Source organism: Saccostrea echinata, unplaced genomic scaffold, assembly GCF_033153115.1.
Source record: "Saccostrea echinata isolate AGI-Se365-2 ecotype Australia unplaced genomic scaffold, CSIRO_AGI_Sech_v1 ptg000047l, whole genome shotgun sequence".
Taxonomy (NCBI): domain Eukaryota; kingdom Metazoa; phylum Mollusca; class Bivalvia; order Ostreida; family Ostreidae; genus Saccostrea; species Saccostrea echinata.
This window is the reverse complement of record NW_026889796.1, coordinates 5773494-5794012: the sequence shown is the minus strand read 5'-3', so window position 1 is coordinate 5794012 and position 20519 is coordinate 5773494. Positions and strand designations below refer to the sequence as shown.

The 20519-nt window shown below is 32.5% G+C and overlaps 1 protein-coding gene across 2 annotated transcripts; it reads right to left on the bottom strand.

The window, feature by feature from the left end:
• Positions 1 to 7295: 7295 nt before the first annotated feature.
• LOC133202436 (peroxynitrite isomerase THAP4-like) lies at positions 7296 to 12887 on the bottom strand. Of its 2 annotated transcripts, XM_061338254.1 has the most exons (8): positions 12852 to 12887; positions 12558 to 12649; positions 11314 to 11506; positions 10790 to 10837; positions 10130 to 10280; positions 9916 to 10025; positions 9395 to 9498; positions 7296 to 7561 (listed from the first exon to the last, which is right to left on the bottom strand). In XM_061338254.1, the coding sequence occupies exons 4-8, from the start codon at positions 10800 to 10802 to the stop codon at positions 7451 to 7453; spliced, it is 489 nt and encodes a 162-aa protein (XP_061194238.1). In that variant the 5' UTR covers positions 10803 to 10837; positions 11314 to 11506; positions 12558 to 12649; positions 12852 to 12887; the 3' UTR covers positions 7296 to 7450. The 2 variants fall into 2 exon arrangements, with proteins under 2 accessions (XP_061194238.1, XP_061194237.1); XM_061338253.1 differs by lacking the exon at positions 11314 to 11506.
• Between the last annotated feature and the right edge of the window lie 7632 nt (positions 12888 to 20519).

Genomic DNA, 20519 nt, shown 5'->3' with positions numbered 1-20519 from the left:
TTAGCCCTTACGTTGTTTTTTTTTTGTTTTTTTGTTTTTGTTTTTTTTTTAATTATTTAACATTTTAATTGTTATACCACAGTCTAATTAAAATTAGCCCGCCCAATACGTTTTTTTTTTATTGTTGTGCCATAACAAAAATTAAAACGGAGGGCTATATTTTAATTCGAGTGAATGAGAGTTTTGTATGCCTGTCAGGTATCTAATTACTGAATAAGTGGTGAATATGACAATACATTGTGCTTATTACCATATAATTGCAATTATGATTGATTAAGGGCATTTTGGGAGTGCATGATCATAAGATCTTTTTTCGGATTCACCCCCTTGTAAACGTATTTCGAATGACAGGAAATATATACTGGATCCGCCTCTGTTCGGGCACCTGCAACCGCTAGATACAGTACTCCTGTGTGTTTGTACTATGTGTATATACCACGGTATATACAGTTCCAATCGATAACAATAGAGGGTAGTCTGAAGATGTATACACGGTCCAATTCATTACGGCCGAAACACTGAAAAGGGCAATCATGAACTGAATCTGTCATTCTTTCTTTCAAACAGACACTTTCACATGTTTTAATATGATGAAAAAGCATACAGATATAAAGTAGTATCTACTACTATATTTATGTAAATATGAGCAAATTTGAGTGAGACTGATAATTTTGATAAATTAACGGGGGCAAAGGTGCAGTGCTTGTTTAAAATGCAATTGAAATTAGTTGTATTACTATAATACAACCAGGGACTTATATACTAGTATATAGGTCCCTGATACAACACCATAGTCACCATATTGTTACTCAATGCAATTTTTTGTTAATTTTACCACTTCAACCTTTTTATCACCATGATCACCACAAGCATTACACCGTGTCACATCTGAAAACAATTCCTAACAAATTAATAAAATAATATTCCATCACACAGGAATAAAAATTATGATATGTGTATATTATTTACAAATATGTGTAATTAACAATTGTCGTTGTTACTTAGAGGACATATTAGCTTAACAGCCTGTATGCGACTGACACCTAACTTCTTTTTTTTTTAACTTTTGACGTTTGGCCTTTGTGCTGTACAATGACCCGATGACCTCAAGACTGACAGTGAGTGAAAACACTGATACAAGTTTGTAATCATTATCATTAACTGAACCATTTGTAGTTCACCTGGTCCTAACTGCTCAAAGGAGGCCTACCATTTACTGTAAAAACAATACGATACTACTATAGATATGTTATTTTAAAAACGTTACGTTACTGCCAATTATCTTATTTACTGTGAAAACAATACGATACTACAACTAGGTTATTCTAAAAACGTTACGTCACTGCCAATTATCTTATAATGAAGAAAAAATAATTTTACAAAAAACAAAAAACAAAAAAAAAAACTCTCGCTTTGAAGACATGCAAGTGATCATTGGATTAAAGAAAACCACAAATATCATGCAATTATTTTAATTCTACTGACTAAAGCTTTAATCATGTTAATGAAATGATTAAGAGAAACCTATAATTAGATGTTGACCCCCCCCCCCCCCACTATTATAGTCTTTCGGTTAGGTAAATTTTCATTCAGATGCTGGTTAGCCCCCTCCCCCCCCCCCCCAACACACACGCACACACTTCTTTTTATTGAACAGATATTTCACTTGTATCACTTTTTAAATTTATATTTCTGTACTATTTCAATTGCATGAATGTAGTTATATATTTAAGGAGAGGAACTAGTAAGTTGTAAGAACTTGTTTCCAATCCTTTTGATTTAGTCAATAAAATATGTTCAAAACAAAAATTTTCAAGGACTTGAAAAACAAGGTACCAAGAAGTAAGAGGAAGGTCCACCCCCCCCCCCCCTCAATAGGATTTAGATTTGGGGGGGGGTAAGTATTTTTGGGAGGCGCCCCTTTTAAAAAGAGACATTAGTACGGATCCGAAGAATATTTACTACCTTTAAAGAAGTAGAAGTTTTGACATAAACAAAAGGACAATGGCCACCCTGCCAAGCCCCCTTCAGGGCTTGTCTTCTTTTTCACTTCTGGCATGTCTGCTAGCCTTGAAATTTTTTAATCGGGTTAATATGTCATTGATATTAAGGAGTTCGTAAAGGTTCTAAAAACAAATATTAACATTACAGACAAAAGAGCATTTCAATGACAAATATATAGATGCTTCGAACTCAGAAAATTTAATCCAATCATTGATAAGCTTGGATAATCATTACTAATTATAAATTATGTGTAAGTTTAATCGTTGGTTATTTTTATGTAGTATGACCGTGATTTTCAAAGTCTGAAATTATACAACATTAATTTTGAGTTCACATGTACTCTCTTATATTACACAGCCTTCGTTATTTTTGCAATGCTACCGTGCACTTGCATGAATACAGGACTACCAATATCAGGGTTGTCCCCAAGAATTAAAATAGCAGGGAACACTGAAGGGGGTCTCGGGTTCCTCCTCTACATGTAACAGGGATTTGAGTGGGAATGCCATGTTAACCGCGCGGGACATTATGTCTTTGAAGGCGGGGAAATTCCCGGCTCCCGGGTCTTAGGGACAACCCTGTCAATATTATGTAATGACAGATATCGATTGATGTGAAGCCGAATTCTTGAATATATGTCTTGGTTTCGATATGCCTCTATTAGCCGGTAATTCTATAAGGTGTGAATTCAGCCCTGCGGGTGAATTTTGCAATCGATTTTCAATCAAAGGTGTGAATTGAAAGCGGTCCTACTAAACAGAGAACCCTAGAGAACTCTAGAGAACCCTACAGAACTCAAGGTTTATTTGGTCAATTCAAATAAATTTTATGCATAATTGAGTTTATTTTTACTTTATAAATCATATTCTATCTATAAAATCAATAACACGAATTTTTTATGGATGTTTTCCCTCGAAAAAAGTTGAAAACGTAACAACATAGAGTAGTGTAATATTTTATGTCATCCCGATCCCGACTGAATTTCAAATACGTTGTTAATTGAAATAATAATTTTACCACATAATTTTACAATTCTTTTTCACAATATTTTTCATTAAATTTTATTTTTTAAGTTATATAGAACTCTTAGTTATTAACTCTGGAGTAAAATTATTTGAAAAAATAATTAAAATAACACAAAGTATGATGAAGTCTTCATACATTAGTATTCCATTGAAAATAAGCATAACACCTGGCATAATATTCTTTTTTTAAATTTTATTTTGTTTTTGTATGATATACTGGTTATTTAAAACATAAATATTTCATTTACAAACAATAAATAATTAAAAATCATTAAGGTTCTCTAGGGTTCTTTAGAGTTCTCTAGGGTTCTCTGTTTAGTAGTACCCAAATTGAAAGATCGATAGCATGCAATATTTTTAATCACTGAATAATTGTACCCTCTATTACATGATTTCCGTGCATTTGCATGGGATGAAATAGTATTTAACGGTTTCAAAAATAGGATACAAATTAATCTACCGAAATGCCAGTATACGTACCGTGTCATATAGTTTGCATATCCCGTACCACAAACGATTTGTTTTGAATACATTAAATGGATTGGAAACAAATTTATATAACTTCGTAAGTTCCTCTTAGCACAACATTTATTAAAGGCAGATCCCCCCCCCCCCGAAAAAAAAAGATTAAAAAAAAAAAAAAAAGAAATCAAAGGCTTTATGTATTAATGAATCAGTTTAGCCATATAGTTTAATTTTTGTAGTTAACAAAAGAAATTAATGTACGTAACTTATTATGAATTATTTCATCATGATTGTAAATCATTGACAATTCTTAACATTTGTAACCCTGACCTTCTTGGAGAGGACTTATATAGGCCATGCCTGATGTCCAATCAAATTATGTAAACTGACTTTACATAATAAAATACAGATTAAATTAATAGTTTAATTTTTCATTCAAAGTTTCTCGAATAAGAATTTTTAACATAGCTAGATTTTTTTTTAAAAAATATGTACAATTTTGTTTAATGTTTGATGTGTTTAGAAATTTGATATTTCTATCATTTACAAACAATTAAATGATTAAATCCAAAGTCTTTTGGAAGTCCGATTTCCTTGTCTCAAAGTTACAAATAAAATTAATGATCCGATTGGGAAGGGGTGGCGGATCACAGTCACGCTTTCGTGAACTGTGACAATGGCTGATTATCGGGTGTAAACAGAAGTGAACATCGATAGCAGATATATATACATTGTAAGTTCATCGATGTGTAGTGGATGTGTTCATATAGGATAGGACTATACATGCTATAGGGGAAGGGGTGCTTTATGCGAACTAATGCGTTTGCCATGCAGAATTAATTATTTTTTCTTTATTTTCACATTAATTTTCGGACGTCATTTTTCATAGTCTTCAGGTTTCTTCGAAAGATATAGATGTCTTGAACAAATGTGTTGTAAAAACAATGATTACAAAAGAATTCACTGATTAAGTTTTTGTTTGTGTACTTTGGTTTGCTGAAAGAATAAAAATAAGCAAATATAGACCAGAACTATAAAGGGTCCAGTTTTTCTGTTATATATATATATAGTCACAGTCTACGATAATATGAAAAAGGTTAGAAAATATCCGAACCCCTTCTATATTGTTATGTTTGCTAATTGCTAACTGCTCTACATGTAATTAGGAGCTCTCGAGGATTCAACCCCGTATTTTATTAATAAAAGATTCTGAAAGCAAAAATCTATTTAAGAAAGATAATCAAAAAAGGTTTGGGGGGGGGGGGTAACCTCTTTGGGCTAAATAGCCATGTATGCGGTAAGTGCGTGTAAACGTGAATAAATCAAGGTAATTAATTGATAGGAAATGATGTTTGTATAGAAAAAATTGGATGTATCATTTATGTCAAACTAACAATTAACATATCACTTTTATTTTAGGGGGGAAAAAGGGAAAAGGAGGGACGGAAATATTTCGATCTAACTATAAACGATATAATTGTTTTCTCGAAACTTATTAATTACAAATAAAACCAAGAAGTAAAATCAGAGCTACGATAAAACTGTGTTATAAGCAAAGTCACCCAAAACATCATCGTAATAGCCCACGCAGCTACTCAATAATCAGATAATTATATAGCCATGCAAGACCGCCCAGGTTTTCCACTTATATAACATTTCAGCATGTAGCTTTCATTGCGTTTTATTTAGCTGATCAGGCAAAAAAAAAAAAAAAAAAAAAAAGGAAAAATAACAAATCACAGAGAACGATTTCACAAGTATCATATTATAAGTAAAAAACATACCAAATAATTGTCATTATTCTAAATTAAAAAAAAAGGTACCAAAAAAAAAAATACTTTGGCTTCCGATATAAGATTTCTCTGTGTTGTTCATGTTTTAGTCAACACTTGGTCCAAGTCAGAAGAGCGCTTTATGAACAGAAGAGAAACATCACCTGTCGGCTATCCCTATCGTAGAAGTCTATTGTAACAAGGATTAATTCATGCAAGTTTTAAATCAATCTATTTGATTTAGCATGTGTGAATTACTCCACTAACATCACCAGTTGACCTGTCCATTCTGCTGTCATTACAGACAAGCAACTTTTGTTTACATGTAACTGATGTAAGTTATTGGCATGCTATAAATCCTGGCAAGTTGAATGGGGACCTATATAACTTTATTTAGGCCTGTATATACCTGAATGGAACATGACAAAAAATATTTGGTTTATTTTTGACACATGTATTTACAATTTGTTGATATTAATATAGTACATTAGGTTGTAAGCATTTTAAATTAAACTGTAAAACACTTTGTTTATTGTACAGTTGCATGATTGACTCTGATCAGTATTTTATGAGGTGAATATTAGGGAAGGGGTGTAATTTATATTAGGTTTCTGTCTTACCCGAGGCAAGTTTAATAGATGATCAAGATCCAGAAATTGATGGTGGATCCAAAGGGAATGGGATTCAAGATTTTGAAGATATTTATTGATTATTTATTTTAAATGTAACCTCAAATATCAAGACTTTAAATCAATATGAATATTTTTAATGAGTGATTGGGATCCAAAATATTGGTAGGTGGATCTTGGGATAATTTCTTATTCTTTAATAATTATGTCTAATTGACTTCAAAGTCATGTGTGAACAAGATCCAAACTTATGAATGGTGGATCCAAGGGGAGTGGACATTAAAAATTTTAAATATATGTGGTGGATCAAAGGATTTTTATATTTTATTTCAGGGTATATAACTGTATGGGTTAAGATATAAAACATTTAGCTTACTAGAAATGGATGACCATGATCCAAACTTATGAGTGGTGGATGTAAGGGGAGTGGGGATGAAAATTTGCCAACAGCTAGAAATGATTAAAAAGAGTTAACTATTTTCTTGACTGTTTCATATGAAACTTTCTAAAACACGTTTCCATGAAATTAAGGAATATATACACAAATAAATGAATATATATATTTGTAATAACTACTAACTATTATAGAAAGACAAAGAAGAAAATGATGCATTTAAAAAGAAGTCTTTAGGAATTATCTTAGAGAAAATAAATATTGATATATGGGTTTTTTAACCCCTTGATGAAGAAATGTGGGGGGAAAAACCCCACATTACAATATAAGCAACACATGGGTTAAAAAACCCCACACTGAATTGTATGGGTAAATTTTCCCCATGGGGAAAATTTTTAACCCCATGGGGTTTTTGTGGGGTTTTTTATGGGGTAATTTTAAGTACATGTTTCCCCATGGGATTTTTATCTTTGCCACTTAATATCTCAAAAACTAGCTAAAAATGTTGGATTTTTTATTTCATAAATCAATTTAAATATAAAAACCCCACCATTTAAAAAAAATTCTAAGATAATAGCTTTAAAGGAAAAGGGTGCGCAAGTTCGGAAAAATGTCCATTCCGAAGTTGTCCGTCCCACTGTTAATATATTGTTTTACAGTACTCCTGAAGTTTCTCCTTCACTGCTGTCAATATTTCAGTGAGGAGTAGAGAAAGTCAACATTTCGCAATTTCTATTGACAATATAATAATATTGTCAAATACAACCTGTTTTTTTTTGTCGAATGACGTTTCTAATACAAATGATTAGGTCATTTGTCTACGGATAATTCCGTTTTCCCGATCAAGACAAAAGGTGGTTGTGCCCGGTTGACAGGGTATGCTTACTCCTGCATTGCGCCTGATGTTCCCAGGGGTCCCTGTATGCTCTGTTCCAAATTTGTAATGTTACTGAACTTTATTACTGTTCGCTATCTCCACATTTCATTCTTATTCTGAATCCTCACACCATCTCCACTTTTCTTTATTGAAATTATTCAAGGATACACTATTGTACATATTTTATGATTTCAATGAGTAAACATGCACAGTAATAAACTGAATATTTTTTTAAGTTTAGAATGTTAAAACCGTTCAAATTCAAACAAGGAGTTTTACGAAATTTAAACTTTCTTGTATGTTGCTCGAAGATGTTCTGTAAGAGGAGTAACATCTGTTTCCATGTATAAAATCTGGTGTAGCGTGTCTCCATCAAGATTCATCGTCCTCTTTAACTGAAAAAACCAAATTGTGTAAGTGTGTATATAATACTTGGACCCAAGAAAATAAAAAAAAGTAAATCTTTTTAACTAACAACCCCCCCCCCCCCCCTACCAAATTTTTATAATTTTGTATGTAATACTGACCCAAGGAAATTACAAAGAATAAATCTCTAAATGTCTCTCAGGAGTGCTGTCTTAAAATGTTCCTATAATACACTACTTTATGATACTTGTGTAACTAACATATTTATTCCAGTCTTTCTAAGCAAAATATAAGATGTAAGGATTGGAGGAAAAAGACAGTACTTTGACGATGTGTTAGGCATAATATTTTAACCATTTCTCTGCTCTCAGAGCTTAAGATAGTGGGTACAGATTAGATGTAACAAGCATTACAAACCACTTGTCAATATACATGTACATGTATATTTGTTAGATAAACGATATCTATCTAGGCTAGATCTGAATTCTTGTTCATGGCATAAAATTAATTAAAATTAAGAAAACATGGAAAAAAATTGCAGCCTTTTTAATCAATGTTTGTTTTTTCCGAAGTAAATATGGAGTAATATTTTATTCATTTTCCGAAGTAGCAAAATGTCAGGACATATAAATATCAAATAAAACCCACCAGTAATTGAATCCTCATTTCATTAAAAAGCTGTCGAATATATACATATCAAGAGTCAGTGAGCAATAAACTTTCTTGCCAAACAGTTGATTCATCATTTTTATAAAGCAAAAGACAATTACTTAAAAACACATTTTTTCTTTTATTTAGATACTGGAAAACCATCTTCAATGAATGAATATTTTTCACTTCTACTTACTAAAAAGTAAAGCGATAACTTAATTTTCACTAAGGTCTGCTAAGAAAGATAACTCTAAAAATGTATTATTGTCTTCAACATCGATTTGTTATGCATGTATGTATACTAAATATACATGCACTACATTTTTATTTCATCTTGTTTTAGAAAATTGTCATGATAAATATTATTAATAAAAAAAATTAAAAGATCCGTCTTAGTGATCAGAGGGCTGTACTTTGTTTATCACGCTGTAATGGAATTCACTTTGCGAATTTGAAATTAGTCATAATAGCTGATGCATTCATGATGTCTAATCAGAAGTACTAAAAATGACTAACGACACGAAAAATTAAAAATTAACAAATTTTTGGGAATCCCCGTCCCTTCCTCAGGACAAAGAAAAAAGTTAGGAAGTCATAAAAACAAAGGAAACTGAGAATCAAAAATCAACTAGCACTACACCTAAACTACCAAACACTGTATATTTACAATGTCAGGCCCGCAGGAAGGGGGGGGGGCACAGTCAAACATTTTTCAGATGACAGTTGAGGGGGCACTACCAAAAATTTCCCAACAAGCAAAAAAAAAAAAAAAAAAAAAAAGGTCGTCAACTACTTTAAATTCCTTGACAAGCAGAAAAAAAGGTCATCAGACATTTTTATTGAGTGGGCACAAGCATATAGTATGTTTACTACAGTAATCTATATATCGGCAAAATTATTGGGGGGGGGGGCACGGCTCCCCCCATGCCCCCCCACCCCCCGGTTCCTACGGCCATGAATGTTACATGTTTAATTTGAAAGTTTGTAAAGAAGATATCCGGATCGCAATGAAATACGTCCGGTTTGTCGGACGTACTCTGGTGAAGTGCGATTTTCATAATTGAACGGATATATATAATTATACAGGGTGTATATATATATATTCATTCAATCCTTGACCTTGTACCTATTTAATTAGAATTTAGGATATACAGTGTTGTTGGTTTTCTAGTGCTTTCTCTCTCTCTCTCTCTCTCTCTCTCTCTCTATACCTTTTTTGTTTTGGGGTCTTTCCCAAAACTCATTCTGCCTAGAGTGTGTGATTCAACATTAACACACTGACTGTCCACTGTCCCCTCTGCCATTTCACTGACACCTGAATAGAAAAATAGGTCACGAGAAAAGTTGGAAGAATTCTTGAATAAATGTAGAAATCTTTTCATTTAAAATCTAACTATTTCATTCTCTGTTTCCGTCAAAGGAAATGATACCGGAAACTTCTAAAGAGTGAATTAAAGTATTTGAAAAAAAATCATAGGAATCTTAGTCTGCAAAGGGACCATTGAATTTTTTTTATGAACAAATAAATGTTACTGCGAGAATTACCTTTTTTTTCATCAGCTAAGATAAAAACATTTCGTGAAAGAAATATAGAGTATTGTGCTTATATACATGTAAATGGTTGAAAAGGACCTTCCGATATGATGCAATGTTACTTTAAAATAAATCTCTATGTATTAATATTTTGAACAGATCGAAACATTTAATCTTGAGAATAAATACATGTACTTACCATTGTTGTGTGAAGATATGAAGGCAATTTTATTTGTTCCAGGTTTGATTCTAAGAAATCCTGCTTCTCTGTGAAGTGGTTTATTTGTCGCCTTGTTTACAGAGGAAAAGCTTCAAGAACACAGAAAGTAACTAATTGCTACTTTCCAAAACGGAAACAAAGGTAAAGAGAAAAGAAATCAAAACGTTCCTAATATTATTTTAAAGAAACATACCTAAATTGGAGCATGGGTTGGCCAACATGGTAAAATTCTAAATCTTCAAGGTAGTCAAAATCCTCGATGGTGGGATATATACCTTTTCCATCGCCTTTCCATTTGCCTAACAGCCATTGTAGGGGTTTGATAGCATCATGTAGAGGAACATCTGCAGTACAGATAAAGACATACAACAACATGTAACGAACTTCAATTAAATCTACATGTATGATCAAGTAAAATATCTTTTTATGTCTAAGCTATTGCTATCCAATGCCTTGGGACTTAGATAATGTCTCCTTTATGCAGAAAAGGACAGACATTAGCCTTCCTCCTTGCTTCCACAACTTATATGTTGACCTCTCATCTCCTCGTTTCTCGTATTCCCATTTTTCTCCTCCTTTCCTCTCCTCTCATCTCGCTAATCTCTGACATTCCCCATTTCTCCCTTTTTCTCAGCCCTTCCTCATTTTATTGGAATAAACACATCTAAATATTACTAAATGCAGTTTTGATTGGAAGGGGAAAAAGCATCTAAACAGGAATAAAATCAATTAAAATTGCAAGATATTTATTCGATAAAAGATTTTTTATTATAGAATTATACTAGTAAAACTACCAGTGTGATACCTTGAAATCATTTGATAAAACTTTTCTTGTTACCATTTCAAAACTTACCTTTGTCTGCCATTCTTCGGAATCACAAGAATTCTATGAAATAAGTATCTGTAACATAAATATTACAAGAAACTGTTTCATTCATTTCCATCAAGTGTCAGCTATCATCTCCCTTTTCTAAGCAGGTACATTTCTGAACAATTACTGTACTCAAGAGCAGTAATATTCTGCAAATCATATACAAAAAAATACCTCAAGATATTCATAATGTATGGTATAAAAAGTAACAATATTTGTTGCAAACAGTCATTTATTATGACACTGAAACCGTTTTATGTTTTATTAATGTCTTATTTTCTGTATGGATGAATTATGATTTAGCCGTTCCAAACGAAACAGAAATCCCAAACATTTGTATTTACTATTTGAAAAGAATTGATTTATATATAGGAGAGAACAATTTCCCGGAAAAAGTCACTTTTAAAAATCAATGTTCAATAGTTGTTAACTACCGTATATATGTCTAATTTTTTCAAATTTGTAGCTTGAACCTAAAATTTATTATTTAAAACTTTAAAATTAACCTCTAAAGTTGACCAAAACAGCATATTGTTTCTTAAAGCACAGCTTTTTGCATGAATTTTGGCCTAGAAGTCCTTCAGGGCAGGCCTGCCCCTAAATAAATTTTGATCTTTTGGTAGGTTGTGATGTAAGGGATACTTTAAGATGGGAATCTTTTAGGGGAATCCCTTCCCTGGGTCGAAATTCACAAAAAACCTACAAAATAAGGAAACATGTTTTTACAAACCTAGTTTGCATTTGTACATTCTATTTTCAGAGCCAGAATAGCTAAATTGGTAAAACAGCTGAGTATATAAGCCGGAGATACTTTTTTAGAGTAGCGGTTCGAATCCACCTGGTGCCACACTCTTATAGATTCTTGTATTTTCAAAGACTATTAAAATTTTTTAAAGGTCTTGTGTATTTTCATTCAATTATCTATCTTTTATGCATGTTCATTCTAGATATGAAAGACACTATTTAAAGAGAAAGCTAATCGTAAATTAGACTGTAACTAAAACACAGTAAAGCGAAACAACATGTATACCTCAGTATAGAACACTTTCTCCGAGGACAAGAATTATTCACTATGTGTTACTCGACACAGATATTCTTGCCTGCGATGAGCTGCGATGGATTTCTATTGTACATATATATTCCTTAGAATCTAATCAATTTAGTGTATTACATATTGCTTTTATTCAGTCTGTACTACTAGTTCCCGTCTGTGTTATCTGAGCTTAATATATTTAGAAATACATACATGTACCGAGTTAATACATTTCAGATCTAGGCTAAAGTTTTTAAACAATATAATAACATATCAGTATTAACACTCCATTGGATTTAATTCTAATAATTAGTATACATTAATGACATGTTTTACAATATCAACCCAGATGTGTTGTAAAATAAGACATCGAGAAAAAATAAGAATATAGACATTTCCATTATTTTCAATGAGTTATAAATAAAAATCAAATTAAGTAACATTACTTATTTGTTAACAAACTCAAAATGTGTTGACAATATAATCATGCTTCATGTTAAATGCCTTTGGAAAGGTTCCTCCTATCTCTACATACTGTATCAAAATGAAAATGAATTATTACATGTATGTAGCCTTAAGTCATCGACCGTAACGAAATCAACAAGCTTTTTGTAAAGACTAAAACCAATCCCGACCCTATAGGTCCAAGCTCTATTTATAAAGAGGTGTAAATTTTACTGTGGTCCCACAAATTGTTACACAAAGTTGCCGCCATACCTTATATCTCAGCCGCGCGTTGCCCCGAGAAAGCTGATGATGCCTGATCAGAGGTAGTGACTTTTTACTCTTAAGGTTCCTTTTGGGAATCTCTAAACGACTGAAAGTGTTTTAATAAAGAAATATTGTTTGAATCTCAAAACGAAAGTAAACCAGTAAACAGTGCACAAATTAAGGTTGATCAGCTGAGCATACGTGCATTAATACGATAATTTTTTTGGTAGTTTTCTGAAAGACAAATGACAATTAGTCATTAAAATATTTCCATGTATAATGAACGGTTTAATAGCATACCTTGTTACAACGGATATGTGTCACCTCATAGCCTCCGGGTGAATCCAAAACAACAGTAAGGAGCGCCATATTAACGCAATTTAATGAAATGTTTGAGCGATAGTAATATACAAGTTTGGCTTGTTATCTTTGGTTACATTTTTGCCACAGAATAAACGGTAGAATGTAACATTTTTCTCAGCTATTACAGACAGTAACTTATTTTTCTTGAAAAAAGGGAGGCAGCTAACCAGAAAAAATATATTGAAAAACCTTCCTGAACAATCTTTGACAAGGAAAAAAGGGGAGGGGGTGTCCAGACTTGAAAATCTTATTTCGTGGATGTGGAAAGAGTGGAGGGAGATTCAAACTTTTAAACTTTTTTCGACAAACATATTTTATCAATACATACCCCTGGGACTATTTGACTATACTGCAACAAAAAAAAGGGGGGGGGGTGCAGCCTTTTAACAGTAAAAGGTTATGTTTATGTTTAACTAAAAAGTTAAGCTAAATATGTTTTAATAGCCAATGCCCTGAAATACTGAAAATAACACACTCTTTTATTAAAAAAATGTCATATATCTAAAATGATTGTATTACATAATTATTGTACAAATGATTGTATGATTTATGCATATCTTCACATTCTAAATTATTGTTTAAATGTATGAACAATTGATGATTCTTATATGCTGTGCTTTTGCCAATATTTTTATTGTAATTGTGTCTGCGCTAATAAATATTATATAAATATTGTATTGTTTTGAAAAAAAAGTATGTGGGGAAATGCGGGGGGGGGGGGGGGGGGCTCCTCCTTCCACGTGCCTGTATTATTTAACCTGTGTGAAAATATATTTTATTAAATTTAAATATTATTTTGAAGCACAATGTTATTTTAAAAAAATGTAACCAATGAGCAATATGCGTAAAAATTAGTAAATAATTGTTCTGCAAGAAGATGGGTAAATCTTTATTTTAAAATAACGTTCCTTTTAACTTTATTTCACAGCCGCTTACTCCGATACTCTTTGTTTCTCTAACAGTCTACTCCGTAGAAAACATTAGATTTCAGATTCTCAAAAGGTCTGGTACATATATACTTTGTACCTAAATATCTCTTTTGTTTCATTTCTATCCCAAAAATACAGTTCATCTGCATCACATCCGCGCTAAACTTGGCCCTGTTTTTTTGAAACTTTAAAATGGTCTATTTTATTCTTCAACACCTGAATACAGGCTGGGATCAGTGATTATAGATTTTGTCAATCACCTTTATTTTAGACACTTTTAAAACTTACAGAAGAGATTAGTTCTTAAAAAAAAACTGTATATTCCTTTTGAATTAAAATTTGTCAACAAAGAAATTGAAGCCGTAAACATTAGTAATATTCTTCATTTAAAAAAGTCCAGCCATTCATTCCACCATATAAGTTGATCCAGCCCTGTATTTCTTCCAAGTATTCTTCGACTATTTCTTCCAAAATTTTAATTAAAACAAAACTTTTTAGTGTCTAGACATCTACCATCTGAAACAAAATCCTCCTACGTGTTCAATGCCTCTCCTCTTCAACTATAGTCTTGCTGGACAAGTCATTACTGACGATGTGAATAAAGTTCAGAATAAGAAACTTAAATCACTGATTTTAAAGATGGTCAAAATTTAGGGAACCCCTATCTTCTAATTAGTAACAAAATTCATAAATATTATGAGTTCTGTCGAAAAATATGCCAAATGAGTCACATATGAAAGAGAAGACATCGACACTTTGTCAGAATGGACTAAATGCATAGCGTTGTATTAAAAGGCTGAAGGGCAATGTGAAAACCATCTATCCTTCTGTCTTCAGATATTAATAAGTGACTAATGGTAATTAAACTTTTACTTAGCTTTCTTTAGAACGGAGAAATTGTTCAAAATCATATTTGAGTTTAAATATTTTTAATATTTTCAACAATCAAATTGAATTTGAATTACCATGCCTATACTGGAGTCCAAAAATTCATAAAAATCTTTACAAAAAGATACGTAGCGGGATATTGTAAATGTTCTACCAAGTTTCTTCACTACTCACGAAAATATTAACAGCAGTGAGTGAGAAACTACAACAGTACGCGCAACAATACAAGTATTCGACAAGTGATGTTAATCAAATATAGATACTTAAAACTTTAAAGAACTTTAAGAAAATTTGAAATTATAAAATATTGCCCAAATCAAGAGCATCAAAACGTATGACTTTTCAACAATTTAAACAACCATTCCCCATGATAAATTGAAGACCAGGGCCCGTTTTGCAAAAGAACTTACTGACGAATAAGTCCTAAAATCTAAGGTGATTGTAAAATATTACATGATTAATGACTCTAATACAAATTACCTGTCTAAATTCTTTTTTAAAAATATTAAAACTATTTTCATACTAAAGTAAAAAAGAAAATTATTTGCAAAATTACATTTTAGTCGTAAGTTCTTTTGTAAATTATGGCTTCGGCTTTGTACGTGATTAAAAAAACTACTTTTTTTCTTTAACAAAACTGGAACCCATCCTTTCCCAAAAGTTTATATAAATACCACCAATTAAGTTGTATGTTGAATTCATGATAAGCAAATCCCATTTTAAGTACTAGTACGTCAGTTAAAAAAAATGAATTTAAATTGAGTTCAATTGCGTAAAACATACTTGATCATGACCTTCAACTTGACATTTAGATATATCGACGACGTATTATCAATTAACAATAGTTATTTCCATGACGATTTCATATATCCCAGTGAACGAACTTGAAATAAGATACCCCAGAGTCTGACACAACTGTTTCATATTTGGATACTAGTATTTTACTGGAAAAAGTCGTTTATGGTAACCAAACAACATCACTCTATGATAAACGTGATGACTTCAACTTTTCTATCGTCAACTTCCCTTACAAATGTAGCAATATACCCTTATCACCTGCGTATGGGGTTAATGTCTCTTAGCTGATTCGAGCATGCTCTACGTGCGATCAATTTTTAAGACGAGGCAAGCTATTAACCAACAAGTTGATGAAACAAGAATAAATGAAACAAGAATATCAACAGTCTCATTTGAAGTCATCATTTTGCCAGTTCTATGGTCGATACAATGACCTTATCAGCAAATACAGCCTATCATTAGGACAAATGGTGCCTGACTTTTTCATACTTATTGTTGGGCCACTATTTACACATTGACATTTCTACGGATTTTCCCGTTTACTAGATCATGACAAGGAGCACAAGGCGGTTGTGACCGGTCGACAGAGGTTGCCTACTCCTCCACGGCACCTGACCCATCCTATGACTATTTGGAGGTCCGTGTTTACTCTGCTCCCGATTTGTATTGTTTAATGGGCTATAAGCTTGAATACTGTTCGTTATCTTCATATTTCACCTAAAGAAGGATTAATTTAAAATTTTGTTAGCATGAAACCTGACTAGTGAAAGTATTTTCTATGAGCTTTACAAAGGTCTTTAGAAATAGGCTTGCATAAGGAAACCGTGCATATTTTAAGAGAAATATATTTGAAACTTGGCTTTATATGTCGAATCAGTTGGTAACTAAAGATTAATCTGTTGGAACTTGTCAAGTCAAAGGAAACTCGTATGTTTATGTAACCTAATAGAAGTAAAGCGACCTTTTTTTTGCTTTGGATTTCTCAATTTACCATGTTTTCAACCAAATGCTAATTTTATTTATTCATTTATTATATATCTTTTATCCTCCCAAAATTGTTTGGTTGTTTGGGGGGAAAGCATAAATAAAAAAAATGCCTCCAAGAAGAGTATTTGTTTATGCACTCTGAGAAGAATTAAGTATGGAGGAATTCTCTCGAAAGCAATTTTTATTCAAATAACATTGTGCAATGTCTATGAAAGCAAAGGATTTCTGTGGGCAGGAAATCCTATCACTTCAAACCTGACTGTAGATAAAGGAAATATAACAGATGTTGCACTTTTGAAAATTCTCTCCAGCGTCCAATCAACAACATCTGACTCAAAAACGAGGTTAGACTATTAAGAGACCAAACTGTAAACTATACTACTAGTAATAACAGCAAATTTTTATTACGACACATATATTGTGTGGTAAATTTTGCATGTACCTTTACCAAGTAAATTCAAAATTAGTTACAGATTATGTTGTAAATTTTGCCTTTACCTCCATCTAGTAAATTCAAATTGTCATGCTACATGTACTACCATAGAGAAGAAAATTATAACTAGTTCTAATTACCGTTACAGATGTTCTCCAAACGCTCCCCCACTCCCCTATGGGCCCCATTCCCTACAAGCTTCATTAAATTAGGCAATTCTTTTGTTTAATAAATTTTCACTTTATTTTCAGAAGTATTTTATCGCAAAACAACAGCGGCATAGTCTTTTGAGTATGAACCATTGAGATTTCAGCCCATGTGCCTACCCATGTTTGCTAGATATTTTACGTTTCTTCCCCTTAAAGAGACTCACAATAAAAAGAAAAACTTATGTGTGAAATCTCAAAGATTTTCATTGAAAACTATGAGAAATATAGCAATATGAATATTAAGCAATCAGAATCCCTCATACGTTCATACATGTACTTATATTCAAATTTGATTGTAGCATAATGTAGAAACTCATTTTACCTATCTATAAATTCCGTCCTGTTTTGTTGATACATGTAACTAAGAAAGTTACAGCCTTTTGAAGTTTAAGCCAATCAATTTGCAGTACACGTGCATGCGCGTATTTTCAACATAACTCATATATCATATTGAAGAACTTCTCAATGTATGACTAAGTTTTAAATTTCAAAGTATCTCGTCAAAAAACATTAAATATTTTGAGATATTTGTGTCAACCGATCAGAGCGAAGCCCACGTGCGTGCGCGTGCTTTCTTGCTAATTCAACCACCTCGTCTTGTCTACACCATAAATATATGTTTATAAAATGAGGTTCAAAGCATAACATCCAAAAATAGGAAGGTTAAAGTTGCTTCAATTGTATCAGTAATATCATTCCTAGCACGCACACGCACGTGCATACAAAAGCGCGCGAAATGACCTTCGTTCCGCACATCTACACAACATGCCTGTAAACCTCAAAAAGGTTTCATCTCAATCGGATGGGTAGTTTCCGAGAACACCCGCGGACAAAAAAGTACCGGAGAAGAAATTTTGAGAAAAGAAAGTAAAAACACACTTCGTTTGGGGAACGTAATAAGGAGCTTTAACGGTTAAGGAATTCCATCCCGAATTCCCTCAGATTCTATGATATTGAATACGAGAGTCGTCCGTTAAGTTCATGGACAGGCGTCAATTTTACAAATTAAATCGTCATTTATTTAAAAAAAAAACTGTGTTAGAGATATTACCTTCTCCCTTCTTCTTCTTCTTCTTCTTCTTTTCTTTTTTTTTTTTTTTTTTAGACTTTATTCTTTTTTGCGTTGTTAAATGAAAATTCAAATCATTAAAATATTCAAGGTTTTAATGAAGAGGTATCGAATCCGGAGCGATGGAAAATCGCCCGGTATTCGATTTCCAATTTTTCCTGTCCTCTGTTTTGCATAATAAATAGCGCTAAAATTCATACAGAAATGTATTATGACTTAGGCTAGAGCACTGTATAAGGGATTCATCACACGGGTTGTACTTTTCACGTTTTTCTCTCCTCTAACACGATAGCAGTTTGTTAATTTCGCGGAATCGGTGAATAATAATAAAAATTAATTCAAACAACCTATATAAGATAATCAAATACTATAAAAATCTGAATAATAAGAACTCGTAACTATATATAAAATCAGTTTACTAGTGTTGCCCTTATCAAAATTATATGAGGTCATACATGTATTATTTAAATTCTTCAATGTATGCCTTTATATTATCTGAAATAATACATGAGTTTAAACATACATCACATTTGATATTGCAAGAAAAAAAAATTGTGACCAAAAAAAAAAAAAAAAAGAAAAAAAAAAAAAAAAAAAAAAAAAAGAAAAAGAAAATTAAGTCCGAATTTCCTCTGTAGCACCTCCGTATCACCATAAACTTATTTTTGATTTAAAATATTGTACATTATAGCATTCAATTTCTGTCAACTATAACTGTTTGAGATATTGCGTCACATAAAAGTGTCATGGATATATATTCAAACATAAGTACGTACAGATAGATAGACATATAGGTATGACCACAATATTTACACAGTAGGTGTCTACCTCTCTTCAGGGACGTAGCATCGTTTTTAAAAGTATGAAGGGGAGAGCCAGAGAAAAAAATTCAACTAACCTGAAAAAAAAACTAGAAAAAAAAGAAAATTATCCAAACATAACTTTTTACTATTGAAAATGTACATTGAAAGGATCATTTTCAATAGAAAAAAGTTATGTTTGGAAAAAAAGTGGAGGGTGGGGGTGCTAAGTACCTGCTTATAGTGAAGTACTTACGTGCAAAATTCTAAAAAATTTCGCTGTAAGCTGTTTTAGTTATAGAAACATAACAAGAGGAGTGTTGGAGGACAGACAGACGGACAGATGTGATCTCTACTAGACTCTTGTATTTTCATGCCGGGCCCTAACTAAATTATTTAAATCTAAAAAGTACATGTATTAAGGACTCTCACTGCTACACCCTGCACTTCTAAAAATAACCATACATGCTTTTACAGTTAAGAAACACTCTAAATAAATGAGAGCATTTCATTAAACATGATAAGTAATGCGTACAGTACATCGCCGGCGACAATATGTACCAATAGATGACAATATGTGCCGTGTGGGTAGGAAGAAATTCCATTCGAAACATTCATCTAAGGCCGAAAGGGAAAAAACTAGAAACCTTGTCCTTCCCTTTAGTTTGATTATATACTGTTCAAAAAAGAAACGCATAATAGGAATAATATGCTGAATAACGCTATAGTAAAATTGACGGACATTCTACAAAACTCACAGACGAAAAGACCTGATTTTGCAAAATGCTAAAATGGTCTTTTCAAACACTTTTCTTTTGCTGGTTTCTGATCCGCATCATTCAGGTGCATAAGGTCTATCAAAAGCAAAAGGTCTATCAAAAGTAAAAGGTCTATCAAAAGCTAAGGTTATTTTCTTTTGAATCAGGTATTTTTGAAAATTGACTCTATTCAAGAATGCTGAATTTGAGCAATGCATATCGCAAAAAGGAAATTGGGCAACTGGAAGCAGGTGAACAACAGTCTACAATTGCAAGTGAATTATATGGAAATAACGAACAGTATTCAAGCTCAAAAGTCCATCAAACAATACAAAATAGGTGCAGAGCAAACACCGACCTCCAAAACATCAGAGGTGGGATCAGGTGCCATGGAGGAGTGAGCATCCCCTGCCGACCGGTCACACCCGTCGTGTGCTCCTTGTCATGATCGGGAAATAACGGAAAAATCCGTTGACAATTCAGTGTGTAAATAATGGCCTAACAATTAGTATGAAAAACGTCAGTCAGCATTTGACTCAATGATAGATTGTATTTGCTGACAAGGCCATTGTATCGACCATAGAACTTACGAAATGATGACTTTAAACGAGACTGCTGATATTCTTGTTTCATCAACTTGTTTGTCAATAATTTACCTCGTTTAAGAAATTGTACATACGTAGAGCATGCTCTTGCGTATCGAATGAACTGAGAGAAATAAACCCCATATGCAG

Excerpts from the sequence above, each read along its gene's own strand:
- LOC133202436 (XM_061338254.1), bottom strand. Across the intron at positions 9,499-9,915 it reads CATATCTTCACACAACAATG|GTGTCAGTGAAATGGCAGAG; the intron begins GTAAGTACATGT and ends TTTTCTATTCAG. Across the intron at positions 7,562-9,394 it reads AAGACCCCAAAACAAAAAAG|TTAAAGAGGACGATGAATCT; the intron begins GTATAGAGAGAG and ends TGGTTTTTTCAG.